The sequence below is a fragment of the Falco biarmicus genome, chromosome 4 (genome assembly GCF_023638135.1).
Source record: "Falco biarmicus isolate bFalBia1 chromosome 4, bFalBia1.pri, whole genome shotgun sequence".
NCBI classification, from domain to species: domain Eukaryota; kingdom Metazoa; phylum Chordata; class Aves; order Falconiformes; family Falconidae; genus Falco; species Falco biarmicus.
In genome coordinates this window covers 31,511,333-31,527,228 of record NC_079291.1, presented here as the reverse complement: position 1 = coordinate 31,527,228, position 15,896 = coordinate 31,511,333, and the positions used below count along the sequence as shown (strand labels likewise).

Below are 15,896 nucleotides of genomic sequence, written 5' to 3'. Positions count from 1 at the left end.
GAGAATGGTTCAGCTTAACAAGTCTTATCTGGCAGAGCAGTACCCTATTCCCATTCCTGCTCCAAGGACTGTTCAAGTATTTGATGAACTGTTGCCACATGCAGCACATTCAGAAATTCGTCTCACTATCTAGTCAGCTGGAAGTGCGGTGTCTAACCCAGCCTATTACTTAGGCTCCACTTAAAATAAAGGGAGAGAGAGTCACCTCCAGCAAGCATTCTAGTCTACCTGCCTTAGACCCTTGTTCAAGCACAGGATAAATACTTTTCTTGAGGAGACTCTGTCTACTGGCTATAAGGTTGATTTTTAGACACTGAATTTAATGTCACCCTAAGAGGCCTCACAAGGATTTAATTTACTGCAAACACAATGCACTCACATAACTGTAATGAAATTCCACACAGAAATATGTGAAGTTTAGGTTAAAACTTTGATTTATGATTTAAGATGTTCAGAATAGCTATGATGCATGCTTGGACAGGAAAAAAAATTTGAATAAATTAAGAAATTTTTTCTATTGTTTAAATTTTGAAGAAGTATTTGGATTCGAAGGGTTAACTTTGCTGTTTAGGTGATTTTTATGCCTTCTTAGTTTCAATCAAAGACAGAAAATAAAATTCCAAAAACATTAAAAATGCTGTTATTTTCAGAGCAATTATATAAAATTTAGGAAAGAAATTAAAATTTCATACAACGATAACTTTATGTTATTTTCCAAGCAGAGTAATTGAGGCATATAACTAAATGAAGTGGATTTGTGAGTGAAACAGCCGAAGCGTTTTAGATTCATGTAGGGCTATAACTCATCATATGTATGTTTCCTGAATCTACACCTTAAAAGTAAGTCCCACATGAGTTTTGTTGTAGTTTACATTCAAATAATATAGCTGAATTCAGACTTCTCTGAACTTCATATACTTAATGCTTTGACATATATTGTCAGTGATTAGACCTATTTAAATAGCCAGACAGCACACATATGGACCCCTCCATTTTTACCTTCTTTTTGGGGAACTGAGACACACAATCTGCCATAAACCTTTTAAATATAACTTACTGTACTGCTTTTTAAGGAAACTTGGTTTCTTAATTTTTCTGATCTGTGACTTAAACAAGTTGCAGGGTTTCTTGGGTTGCTTCCATTAGGAAAAAAACACCAGTGCTAGATTTTCATTCTTCATATGTCTTCCTTACCATAACAGACAAAAGAGCTTTTTCCTTAAATTTAGGAAGACTGAACAGAAGGCTTATCTAACAGTTTTATAGTCAAAATTTGGCTGAGAAAGCAGTCTTTCTCTTCACTTTTTCTAAGAAATGCATCAACAGATTTTCTATTACTGTGTTCAGTGCTTCCCCTTTTCTCAGGTTCACTGTTCTTTTTCTGTTATTTTTCACAGAAATACAAATGTATATGTTTATTACTCAGCAAGGGTTTCCACCATATATGCCCTGCTTGTATCTTCGTTATGGATAAAGAAATATACCTCAGTTTGTGTACATAGCTCCTGAGAAAGGACCATAAATGATTTGCAAGCTATCCCAAATGCAATAAGGTGTTTACACATCCCTGCTATCTATTCCAGTGAGTTTGAGTCTAGCTTAGGACAGCATGTAATTATTATTTCCTTTGATGTTTAACTGATTTAGTGACTGGTTTTCATTAGACATATTTCTGCTTCCTTGAATTCTGAATACCAAAATGTATTACCTCAAGTTCTTAAACAGATATTGTGATCAAGTTAATTTACCTTTTTATTTTTTTCTTTTTCTAAAGTAACACAAATATCCTGCAATGCTGATTACTAAAATTGGTAGAACTCGATTATATCGGTACTATTTTCTTTCATCAAACTATATATATATATGTGTGCACAAAAATGCCTAGTTAGGATTGTCAAGGCAGCAATTGAATGATTTCACTTAGATACTCTGTCCAAACAACACTGTTTCTGTACGTTGAATGTCTTAACATAGACCAACTATGAAATAGCTATATTTAGTTATTTTTCTCTGTGGTAATGTGTTAATGGCTATGTTGACCAAAACTGTCTAAACAAGATCCAAAATAAGGACAATTACCTTATTTATCCATTACATTATCCAGAGGATTTGATAAAAATATTATTATAGAGAGTTCATTATACAGGCCTTGTACAATATCATAAATAACCTAAAGTCTACCAATATTGAATAGACAATGTATATTCAGTGTATGTAGTATATATACTGAGTACATAGATCACAGTTTCTTACTTTTTCAACTTATGAAATTAATTTATATTAGAGATCTCAAAATTAATGATGTGCCAAAATTTTAAATTTAGAGAATTATAAACAGCAAGGAGAAGCCACCCGGCCAGAGAGTAGTTTATGAAAGACTCCCATACATTAAATTAGTCTGCCAGTCTACAAAGTTTATAAGTTGTTTAGAGAACTCTTGTCAGGAATCCCCTGGCTATAAGGAAGATTGGAATAAGATTCTCTGCCTCCGCTGCAGAGTGGAATTTGACACCTAATAAGAAAGGTATTTTCTCCTCTCTCACTATGTATAGATATTCTAAAGTGTTTTAAGGCCTTCACAGTCTCTACGTGTCCCCTGCTTTTAACTGTAGTGAACTGTATACACGTTATTCTGTTTCCAAAACTTCTGCATTTCCATTCAGAAAGTCATAACACAGTTATTAACAGAGATTTCCACATGGAGTTATTGAATCATATTGGTAAGCTTGGTTTATGCCTAGGTGTTGTGACATGAATGCACATTGTCTTGAATTATTCTAGTAGCCTGGCATGTTGCTGAGTAATACTCACTGCAGCTCTTAACAAGCTGTGCAAATCAACTTGGAAAGTACTTGGTTAAGTATCAATGTGCCTGGTAATGTACAAAATAAATAGGAAGAAAGTATTGCACTTAAATATTTATAGTCTAAAGGTTTCACCTATTAATAGTTCATAGAAGTGTCTTCAGGAATAAGTCCATTGAGGTGACTGGAACTACTTTTGCAAAACCAAGCTACATATATGTTTGCAATAAAGTCTTAAGAGACTTTAAACTTTAAAAGAGATTTCAGGACAGGGCACTAACTGGACTTCAGCAAATCAAAGCAAATCAAAGCATAACTATATCCACCCCAAAGGAATCCTAGTCTACTCAGCAAAAATTTTACTAGAAAGATTTTCAAAAGATTTCTTTCCTTTTTGTGTCATAACAGGTTTGAAAATTTTATTTAGTTTCTCTGTGAGGAAGAAAAATTTGCTGTTTTATACTTAACATAAGTGGCATATGTATTTCATGTAAGATATGTCGTCATGATTCAGCTTATGTTTTGGATGTAATTTCAACAAGTAGCTCAGTTATTTACATTTATGTTTCTCAACTCATACTTTAGTTCCTATGCAGTATGTTCATCTTTTTAAAGCACTGATTTTTTGCATTTATCAATATCTGTGTATATCCAAACAAAAATCCTGTCCAAATAATGTTCAAGGATAGTTCACAGTTACATCTAAAATCTGTACATAGAAAAAAAATGATTGTGGATAGATATGTCATAGATATGCACGTACTAGAAGTTTTTAAAACAAAACAAATGGAAACATTGCAACTGTCAGATTCATAAAGTCAAAATACTAATTAAATCATCTACTTTCACGGATTGTCACAAATATATGTAGTTGTATTTTTTCCTAATGAATTGATTTTGTACAGTAGAAATTATAATGATAAATTAGAAATTAAAATGAAATTAAATTAGAAAAAAAATCCTATTTTTATCCTAATAACATTTGTTGAAAGACCATCTATACTTCTGAATAGGAGTTGAAATAAAAACTAGTATTTTTTTTCCATTAACAAAGATTAAGATAGTATTTAGTATATTGAAGTTAAATAAGGTTTTCTTTTCAATGACTTCTAAGTTAATTAGACAAATATATTTTCATATATTTTGTATGAAAACATGAGAGCTAGTTACTAGTTAGACAGAAATATGATACACACACAGAGACATATATACCTATATGCTATCAGTGCCAAATTTTGCTCTTTAGCATACAGGCACAACTCCTAATGAGATAAGCAGGGAACATATTTAAATACTGCACATTTTAAATTGCTACATTTCAATAAATTGTTTTTCAGACTGTGTTCATATAATAAGATAGTTTTTCAAAGAGATGTCATTTTGATTACTTAAAGTCCAGATTGTGGTCTTGCTATTGAGTATGGAGGTGGATAATGGGAATAGCAAAGAAAATACAAGTCTTTTTGCATCATCAGGTGACAGTAAATATGGAGAAAAAAAATAAAAGAGGGGGATAGCACCCAGTAACAGGACAAGGGGCAACAGGCACAAACTGAAACACAGGAAGTTCCACCTGAATGTGAGGAAAAAATTCTTTCCTTTCAGGGTGACTGAGCACTGGACCAGGCTGCCCAGCGAGGCTGTGGAGTCTCCTTCTCTGGAGACATTGGAAACCTGCCTGGATGTGTTCCTCTGCATTCTTCTCTAGGAGAACCTGCTTTATCAGGGGGTTGGACTAGATGATCTCCAGAGGTCCCTTCCAGTCCTTACCATTCTGTAATTCTGTGAGTAGCCTCAGAGGAATACACCTTTCCTGAATCACACAGATATACAAGAAAGGAAAAAAGATTTGGCAGAACTTTGACCCTTTTTCCTGCAGTAATGATCATGCTGCATGTACATGTCTTATGTTAGGTGATACACACAAGAGCAGGGGGAGGACAGCAGCAGAACCTCACACAAGTTTCTTCTTTTTTGGAAATCTGGAAAGTCCTCCTGAGGCTGTTTGAGGCGAGCAATGCAATACACTCAGGGGCAACAAAGTACCCAGTGAGGAGACAACCTTCACTAGTCCATGCAAGTATCCCATTTAAGGGCTCTGACTTTGAGTACTAAACTTCAATTTGTGTATTTATGGTCAAGTTATAAAACTATAAAGACAACAAGAATACAGTCTGATATGCAGTTGAAAAAACCCACAGTTACATTGCAATTGAAAAAGACTAAATTAAATGTGCGTGGCACTCAGAAGTCCCATATGAGAGGATTAGATTAAAAAAACCCAAAACATCACCACACAAAACCCAACACCAAAATCTGATATATGTAAACATATGAAAATATGAGGATGTTTGATTGCTGTCTCCTAGAAAGTGTAGTGATTCAATGCTTTATTTGGACATAAAAATGAACTGAAAGAATATTTATTCAGAATAAGTAAATAAACAGAAGTTAACGAGCAGGTACACATTTACCATGCTTCTCAATGTGGCAATACCTATTTCTGCACCAGGCATTAAAATTTTACAAAATGTTTTCTTCAAACTAAAAAGTACAGTTCAAATGTGCCTAAGAAAATAATCAGTTAGACGATATCAGGCTCTCAGGTTTGCTTGTATAAAGCTAGTGAAGGAATCATAGGGCTTTAGAAGTGACAGGCAGTCCATTATTTCCACAGTAGGTAGATTAAGATTCATCAAAACTATCTGAGAAGCCTAGACATAAAATGGACTGAATTCCATTATTCAGCAATAATCTTGACTACTGAGATGAAGCAGCACACTCGAACCTGAAAGCCTATCTTAGTTATCAGAATTAAGTTACTATTGTTTGCAATATAAAATAGGAGTGGATGCCTAGAGCAAATCAGTTTGCTCTCAAATGCTCATGCCACATTAATTTTGGAGTTTTACTTTGAGTTGTTTTAACCTTGTTCCATGGACTGAACACCCATTTGCAGTCAGATCCTGTGCCCCCACCATTTAAAAGGAACCCAGTTTGCATGCTCAAGACTGCTCAGTGTTGTAAACCAGAATGCAATAAACACAGGCAACTCAGAAATCCGAGAAATGTACAACTGTTAAGTGCTAAAAAGCTACTGTAGCTGCAACCAATAATACTATCTATGTACTCAGTGATGAGAAAGAGGTGCTCTAGCTTATGATACTGAAAGTAAATCTCTGCTTTGAAATTGCTTTTTGGTTGAAGCTACTTCCATCCACAATGCATATAAAGTGATTAGAAACTCAGTCATGAGACTAGTTTTTCTGAAGGAAGGTGCTTAATGTTTGCATTTAAAATACTTCAACAGATAATGTAGGATCTTCTGTTCAGTTTTTAATATTTTTACTATTATTTTAGTTTCTACTGTCCAGGAAAATGGAAACGGGGTGCAGCAACACCGTTCTACTAAACAGTCTGTAGACTGAAATAACTGTTATGTGTGTATCGAATACATACAAAACTTCAATGATGAAAGAGGTTGTAACACCTTGTTTCACTGCTATCAAAATGTTGAAACATCCTGTATCCTTATGTTGAGAAGCAACACAAAAAGAGTATTTTTGGTGAGTCTATTACCCAATACCTGCTTTCACCTCTTGAACATCAGGACATAATACAGAAGTAGTGTATGCAGAAGGTTAGGAGCTGATAAGACCCCAGCTGACAGTGTGTGTTAAGTTACTTTCAGATACTGAGAACAGGTATCAAATTGCTAAAACACAGAGCAATTTCGAGTCCTAGTACTTATTGCAACCTCCAAGCCACAGGAAACTACTTTATTCCCAAACTTTTGTCATCCAGGTAAGTTAGCTGAACTAAAACTACAAAACATATTGATAAACTAAGATACAACTAGTGATTTAAAAATTACTGCTAATGAAATGTAAAAAATAGGCCATCCAGAATGAGTAAAAGAATCACAATAACATCAGTTAAAGCCCTAATCTTTACTCATTTTGAATAAGGAGGAGAAGCTGGAAGATACTCTGAAGCAAACGATATTCTTTTCCATAGGATAAAAAGAGGGAAAAAATAAATGTTTTCAAAGCCTGGTCTGTGCATTCCTTGGTGTGAACAGAATGGTGTTTTATAATCACTAGAACTTGTGATATGCAGCAATGTGTTACAATGCATATTCAGATTCTACAAAGTAGAACAGAAATTACTATATACTGTAGGTTTTGTAAAGAGTTATGATTAATAAAAACATTTATGGAGTAATAGTGTCTAATCACCAGTAGAGTATACAAGCCCTGAAAGGATTGATCATGCCCATGCAAGCAAGCTACAACATATGCATTCAGGGACTGCATACAGTCCATAAAATGTATACACAGCTTGCTCTTGTTAGTCTGAAGTACCTTCCTACAGCCTCTGTCCAAAATTTGTTAGAAACAGGGCAGGATTATCCCCAAGTTTAATGCACACTGACATTTAGAAGCATTATAAATGTTCAGAAAGCATTTCCTGACTCCAAAAACTCCAGGTACTTCTAGACTGAATATTGTAGTAGCAAACAGTGCCACATGGTGTGCTTAATCTGCTTAACAGGTAACATCCCGGCCAGGTTTGCAAGTATATAGACTGTAACTGTCAGCACGTCTTTGTTTATGCCTTTGCTCCAGTGCTTCCCATCAGAAAAGCTAAATTCACAAGAAGAGAAATAGCAAAGAACTGTCTATCCTTTTTCTTGACAAGAGGCAATACAAAGATAATTATACAACTAAGTTGACTGGATGGAGCCAGATAGCCTACATTAACCTGTAAGCTTACCTTGGCATACAAACTTCAATTCCTTGGCATCTGTGACAGTGGTTCTTTTATCTGACCTCTTCTTTTCTGTCCGACGGTGACTACGTCTTTTCTTTGTCTCTCCCCAAAGATTTGATCCACCATGCATGCTTGGGATATTCAGAATGGCAATTCCTTCCAGAGAAATATTGATTAAGTCTAGCTGAATTCCATCACACTGATTAGCAAGGAGAAAAAAAAAAAAAAAAAAAAAAAGAAAAGAAAAAAAAAAAGGAGAGAGAAAGCAGTAAGAGAAAGGAAAAACAGAATGTTCTACCTTTCAGACATTTTTACTCAGCAGTTCATCATTCAATATTGTTAATGGTTTATTTAGTGTTTTCACATAAGATCTATACTTGTGTTTGGAGGTATGAGATAGGAACTGATCCTCATTCAGAAGGCAAGCAATGATTCCTATTCAGCTCCTGATTGCTTGGAGTGTGGGATCATTTGGTAGGGTCTTGCTGTTATCTGATACCTATTCATTGACCCAAGTGAAATATATTTGTAGCTTTACTACAGCTATTAGCAGAAAAACATTTGTACTACAAGAATTTCTATAGCGATAACTGGAGGTTTTCTGTTGCCTGTTCCAGCTAAATTGTCTGTCTTATGATTTTGCAATGATACTTGTCATTATAACCCCTGAGTCCCTTCCACATGAAGCTGAATATGAAAGTCCCTGCATATAGAGCATATACAGCTTTATGGAGAAGAGTCTAAGCAGGCCCCAGGAGCACAGAACACCACACAGATAATAGTTTCAAACCAAAGGCACAACTGGCACATTAGCATATGGCTATGCCTGACAAATAACTACTTCTGGGAGGTTAGATTAACAAAACTGGGTACAGCAAAATGCTGATGTAGCTACAGCACTTATCCCAGAACCTCCATCAGCCAGTTCTCTGAAATACGCACCACAGCCAAAGCAAAACACAGGGTATGGAGCTAAAGAAGATATATCAGTGTTCTAAAAGCCTTCCAAGACTTACTGGACACACAGAGGAAAACTTACTCTGTGGGACAGTCCCTTAAGTGATGGAATCGTTACTGTAGGGCATCTTGTGTCACTAGTGCTTCTTAGAGCAAAACTGGACATAAAGCCATTTTATAGCTGTACATTCTTTTACTAGATCTGGCTTCAAATTTTATCTTGTAAAGGGACTATAATTTTCACTTCAGGAGAACAGTCCCTGAACTGTAACTTATCAGCCTGTTCAGGGACAAACTGCAGCATCTTCTCAGGTGGCAGAAGCCTATAATATTTGCAAACACAGTTCAGCTGGCACGTGTTGAATGAGATGCACCTAGCTTGACAGGATACACCTAGCCTTCGCTGACTACAATTTACTCAGGCTAAGTCCTTCTCCCTACCTACATGGTTTTAGGATCAAGGGGAGCTCCTAACCATACAAAATACAGAAAAACACTGAAGAAACTCCAGAGAAGACCCAACTTCAGATTACTGCAGTTGAACATGCAGGTGGAAGGCAAAGCATTCAGTCTTACTAATTAGTTCACTGAACCAGCCAAATTTTCCAGGATTCATATACCTGTACCTTGGCTACAGGTACATTAGTTTCATTCCTCACAACATAGCCAGAATATATAGATATACTGGCAATTGCACACACTTTGTCATGTATAGCAGCATATTTTTAAACATTAGATCCTACTCCTGCAATGTTTTATGAGCCAGTAGGGGGTCCAGTCATGCATTTAAAACTGATTAAGGGTCTTATTTTGTAATTCCAATATACAATAATCAGGAAGAAAACTGGAAAAATAATTAGCTCTGCTTCAGTAATAGTCCACTGACATCATGCAGCTTGCTGCTCTGTGGATCACTGACACTTTTTCCTCTCTGCCTAAACCTTTATCACAGCTTTGAAGAAAAGCAAAGTACAGCTCAAAAATAACTGTGCATAATTATTTGTTTACCCTGAAGCTTTCTGAGATCACCAAACAGAACTGTATTATAATGCATACTCTGCATCTTCTTAATTCTTCTAAGAGTGTAAATCTGGAGAGAGAATAATTTTAAGAATAAGATTTCCATTTCATATTTGCTCTTCATGAATTAAATTTTAAACCTGTGAATTACATTCATATAGGGAAATCTTTAAAATCAAAAGACACATCTGGAAGTGAGTTGGCAGCTGTGGCAACTACTGTAGTTGAAAATGTAACCTATCACATTTTTTTACAAGAAAAAAAACACGGGTCTTCACTGTTATTTTGAAAGCAAATTCATAGTTCCTCCCTATATTTTATACATATTAAATATTAAGATGATTTATTTTACTAAAAATTCTGCTCATGTTTATGCTCACTTACTGCTATACATTCTAGATAAACAGATATTAATTTCATAATTAAAAGTAATCTTGTGTAAATACCCTGCAGGCCTCAATGAATCAAACACATACTGTGTGTCAGGCCTCCCACTGTCTTCAAGTGGAATGTACTGGCTGGATAATTAGATAGTACATATTTTTTAACCTTATTTGCATGCATATTATATCTTTTGCACACTGACAAGCAGCAGTAACAACAAAAGTCAGATTACCACAGGGAATTCCCACAAAGAAGTCTTCATTTCTTATAATTTGCAGCCTAAATTAAAATAATTTGATCTTTGACAAGGATGAAATGTCAAGCAGAAGGGGGTCCTCTACAAGCCACGGCCTGTGGCTTCTGAAATCTGCCTAATTTATGTCAGTCACTTCTTAATACATATTTAAGTATTACACGAGAAAGATGATAAATATGCAATCTGACACCTTTGGTATTTCCCTGCTGTTAATTTATAAAGGTCTGGCGTCCCCCAAACTGACTGGAATTATTTAAATAAAAGAAGAATTGAGAAATAGGATGGCACAGGGTCTGGCTTCCATTTTCACTCAATATTGAACACAGCAGGTAGTACACTAAGACAATTATTTGACTAGGCCTCAGAATCCCACAGTGACGAGGAACTTTCTGAATTAGTAAAGGAGAATTTCTTTTGTTCATACCACAGACAAGAAGTTTGAGCTACAGGTAGCTCTGTATTGTCCTAACACATATGCTACAATAACAAACCCCAGATGTGTTCTGCGCCTTTTATTTCCTTTTTTTTTTTTTTTTTTTTTTTTTATAAATTTCAAATACTGCAGTGATACTGCTAAATATAAAAGCATGCTTTTAAAGCACAGAGCATACCTGCCTAGATTAGAAATGAACACTAGTGCTTCTGGTTCTATTTTGCCTTCTTTCCTAGCCTCAGTCCCTTTTTGGGTAGTATATTTTACACTTCATTCATTATATCAAATATTTTCAAATCACTCTGAGCTGAGAACATACATACCTATGCCTGAAAACAGCCGAGATCAAGGTTTTGCTATATGATCAAGTACAATATCATGCAAGACTACATGACCATTTAAATTCCTTTTTGCCACCCATCCATACCAGGTGGTATGGGAGGACCTATGATGCTTTTACAGCGTTGCAGGTACGGACCATGCTATCCCCATGTACACTGCATCTGTGCTTGCTCTTATTAAATACCCTCCACACACCTTTCTTTTTTTTCTGAATTGGAAAGAAAGTGTAAGTGCTCTAAACAGTAAAATCTTAAGTCTTATTTACTAACACATTATTATTAAAAATAAATAGTTAATTTTGCTTTTTTTTTTTTTTTAACCTTTTAGAACCTATGTTTCTCTCCTCAAATTCTTGGATCCCAATTTGGAAATAAAAATACATCTTATTCCAGGTAATGTAAGAATTTAGTGTCCAAAATTTGTTCTGCATCTCACACAGAAGAAAATATACAGAACATAAGACACATTATTGTTTATCAGGAAAGCCAAACTTAATAATGTTAGAAATCAAATCTAGGGTTGAACAAATATTTGCCCATGGAATGTTAGATCGCTGTCTCCCAGCCCAGAGATACAGATCCTTAATCTTCACAGGCTTTGTTCATTCAAAGTGTGGCTGTAGAGCAAATGCATGCTTTGTGCATTTTATTTGGAGTTAAATGAAGTATCATACATCAAGCTCTCATTTGCAGCAATGTCCCCAAGCAAGGGGCAGCAGGTTAGAAATCAGATGAAAACAGCGCTGCTCCCAAGTGTTTCTAATGTTCAAACAAGAAACATAAGATACAAGCATATTGGCAAGCATTGTCCATTTAAATGTAATTTACTCGTAAATAAATTTGTCAATAACTACCTCCTAACACTTGCATAAACATTTTGGAAACTATTTCCCCTATGCTTTTTGTTCTTAATTATAGGAATAATGATAATGATCAGGACAGATGAAGTGAATATTAACAAACATGTCTCATATAATGTAATATTTATTAGTGATATTGTTGTTATTGATATGAATTGTTAATAATTATACAACTGGTATTAGCAGCATCACAAACTTGCACGTATACTTGTTTGCTTTGGGATGCTGACATTTCACCACCCTTTCAATGGTTACAACTAGATGGTTTAGGATCACATCTTATTATGTTTCAGGCTATGTAAGATTTTTACCAGACAGAAATATTTTCTTGGGAAAGCCTGCTCCTCAATTTGTGTTTAACGAAAAGGTACATTTAACACACAGTATATTAAAATGAAATCAAATGAGGTAGCCATTTCTTCAAATAACTAATTGAATATTTCCCAGGCTACATGTACTTAAACCCATATGTGTGAAGCACTGTTTTGGGAAGCAAGAGGTTTTTATTTGGTTTGGGGTTTTTTTCTGGGTTTTTTTCGTTTGTTTGTTTGTTTTGTTTTGTCTGTCTTTTATGGGTTTTTTTGTTTGTTTGGGATTTTTTGTTTGTTTTTAATCTAACTTGTGGAGCATGTTTCCACTTTAAAAAAAAAACTTAACAGTGTAACAGGCAAGTCTGGCACCACAGGTCTTACAGTTTCGGTCCGAGTATTCTTTGCTACTGTCCCACTACCAGATCATGGTCTTTTCAGATCACTTCAGACTTTGCTGTTCAGGGGGCTTTGACAAGACTCATAGCTCTCACCATACCTCTGTGAGTGCCTCATGACATTATACAAATACTCCATTGACATGTGCAGTTTCTTGTTACTATTGGAAAGAAAAGGCACCATAATCCTCTTGGAAAATGATTTAATTATTTAACTTCAATTCTCAGGTTTGTACCTTCACTCATTTCACATTTTTCATTTACTTATTTAAAAATATCACCCCCCCAAATAGTTTATGTAATTTAGCCACTTACTTATGCTATCAGCCATCAAAGTAGCAGTGGCACATTATTTTAAATTCCTATTTTGTCTGTAACTATCCTGTGTCTTTTCAGTTAATGTTCAATGCATAATGGAAAGATGACCCCATGTGCAGAGAGAAAAGCTATTTAATGAAGGGGAATGATTCAAAAAAAATATATATTCTTTAACCTTTATTCAGGAAAGTAAGTACAATTTTAGGGAATTGAGTTTTAAAGGTTATAAAAACTTGGGACCTAGAAATAATAAGATTTTTTTTTTATTTTAATCCTGCAGCAGCTCTCACTCCCTCCGACAGTCTTTCATTTTTCCATCTGACCTAGCCACACTCCCTATTGATTTCTAATGTTATATTTCACCTCTTGACCTCGTCTACTGTATTAAGACTTCACTAATCATCAAACTGAACTTTGTTCCAGTGTGCAGGGCTACACTACAAATAGACACGATAAAAATAATATTTTGGAATGTAGGGTCGAAAGGATGTGCACTGCTTTGCCTTGTTGGATTCAGGCACTCTGCACCCTTGCCCCCTGCATTTCAGCCAAACTAGTGACATTTCAAGGATATATGCAGCAATTAGTTTCTTACTTCTATTTCTACAGATTCATGCAGCTTCTTACAGGTGGCTGAGAAAGTTTCCGAAGTGCCAAATTCAAAATACCAAAATTTGTTCTTCATTCTGAAACAAGAATAAAAGAAAAAAGAAAGATCTTATTCACTATCAATATGTGACAAAAGTGATCATCCTGTCTTCCATTATAAGTAATGGCAAAGGCTTGGGAACATGTGACATCCCATTTGAAATAGATGAGCTCATAATTTTCAAAGCTTAAATGTTGGTGTCAAGTTGTATGATATCCCCTAAAGGGATAACAGGAATGTGTTGAACTGACAGGTTCAAATGTACCTTTGACTTTTCTTTTTCAGTGACTATCAGAATATTTTTTGTCACTTAACCAGTGACATGCCTCAGAAAAACGTATCGATTTTATTTCATGTCTTACACCTACTATATGGTTTCTGATTCATGGTTCAAATCTTTATTCCACTGAGTACTAGAATGTGCAAGCAGGGCACTCCCATCATGAAGAAGAGATGAGACAAAAATGTAGCTTGCCTTGAATTAGCTAAAGGTAAGGTAAATGCTTATCGTTCATGATGACAGACGAGATATTGGAAGAAACTAAAAATTCCAGACCTAACAATCTTTAGATACTTTGCAGTAGGAAAGCTGTATTACCAGGCAACTAAATCATAGACACATTTTAAATGGGTGATGAGACCTGCAACTTGAAGTTCATTAAGAGATTCTACAGAAAAATAAAACTGGATATAATGCTAGTAAATTGCTTAATTTATCATGACAGCAGGCAGAGATTACGCTTTTTTCTTCTTAAATACATAAAGACTGCACTTCTGTTTTACCAGATTTATTGCATACTGTTAAACACAATCAGGACACCAGCAGTACCATTTAAAATAAGTATGTGCAGTTTTGTAGAACTCTCATGAGTAATTATTATTCTTTAACAAAACAAGAAGCTAAGCCAAAAAAAACCAACAAAAAAAGACACAAGACACTGAATTAGAATTCATTATTCACACTTAGGAATCAGATATGAAAACAGTTCATCCACTTGCATAAAGTGTTCTTTGACACAGACACAGCACAGTGTGCTTGGAACTTCAGACTGAGTTTCCATGAGGTAGAAGTGAAGAGCGAAATGCAGATGAAGATGACTGTCAAACGTGTCAGCAAAAGTACAAACCCTGCCCTTAGTACTTATTTCAAATAACACACAAAAGTCTACTTAGTGGCTCTTAAAGTCACAAAGGGACAAGGAGCACAACAGCACTGGCCACTCCCAGACACCTTGCTGGCACAGGAGTCAGCAACTTCTGGTGCAGTACCAGAGGTCTGCAAGGACATCCAACCTGGCAGCCTGTGTCGGGTGGGGAACAGAACAGTAAGGAAGTCACACACTCCTGATGAAAAAGCGACAGGCATTTCCAAAGGTTTTTGCACAGAAAATCTGAAAAAGTTTGGAAACAATTTCTGAGAATCTGCTCTGGGATAAATGGCATCCATCAACCAGAAAGGCTCAGAGCAGATTCAGCTTCCAGACTTCAAGTGTATGTGACTGGAAGTGATCTGACATACATCCCTTCTATACCTGCAGATCAGTTAGCACACTGGTATGCTGACCTGGGATCAACTGTGCCAATTTGTGCCAATGTATCTGAGGAAATGTAGAGTCGTTCATTTTGAAACAAATGTGAACAAATTTTGGAATTCCTTTTGGGTCCCTCTAGAAAATCCGGATGCAGCTATTTTCCAGCTACTTTCTATGCAAGGACAATGAATAATGAAGAAATAATAATAAAAATAAAAAACCACAAAACCCTGATGTAAGTATTCAGAAAAATACTTTGTCATTTCTTTTGATCCTATATTAAGATCAACAAGCCTTTGCATCTTCTCCTTTGAGAGTCTTTCCTCTTGCTATTCAGTTATTTTTACGCCAAATGAAGCATGTTCTTTTTCTTTATTGAAAATCCTGCTTTAAATTGACTTATTAGCACTGTATATACTAAACTGACTTGCAAAGATAAAACTGATATAGAGTAATTCAGAATATATTGTGACAAATTCATGTATTTTGAGTTCAGCAAAACAAAACCCAGAGTTGTCAGTGCACTCAAGGTTTACTAGAAAATTTGTATCTATAAATCAAAATATTTTAGGATTATATGACAGAAGATTAAGTACATTTATCAGATGAGGTTTTGATGGTGGGTGTATTTCTTGTCATTGCAATATAAAGATTCTATTAGGCCAAAAAACATAGTCTTGAGTCTGTCCTCCTTTCTCTAGTTGACTATTGTCTGGTTTTAAGGATAAACAGAGAACTGACAGCTTTTCCAGTACAAAGATAAATGTAGATACAAATAATTTTATTCCTCATTTTAAAAGGATTTACCAACTCCCTTTACCAGCCATGAAACAGATTCAATTGCACATTTTTATTCAAATGCA

The 15,896-nt window shown here is 35.3% G+C and overlaps 1 protein-coding gene across 2 annotated transcripts in view; it reads right to left on the bottom strand.

The window, feature by feature from the left end:
- DGKB (diacylglycerol kinase beta) overlaps positions 1–15,896 on the bottom strand; it is a 363,521-nt gene that overhangs the window by 72,687 nt on the left and 274,938 nt on the right. For both annotated transcript variants that reach the window (XM_056338458.1, XM_056338459.1), the window contains 2 exons: positions 13,448–13,538; positions 7,581–7,776 (listed from right to left, as the gene is read on the bottom strand). In XM_056338458.1, the coding sequence (XP_056194433.1) occupies positions 7,581–7,776; positions 13,448–13,538 (287 nt within the window). The remainder of the gene's footprint in view (positions 1–7,580; positions 7,777–13,447; positions 13,539–15,896) is intronic.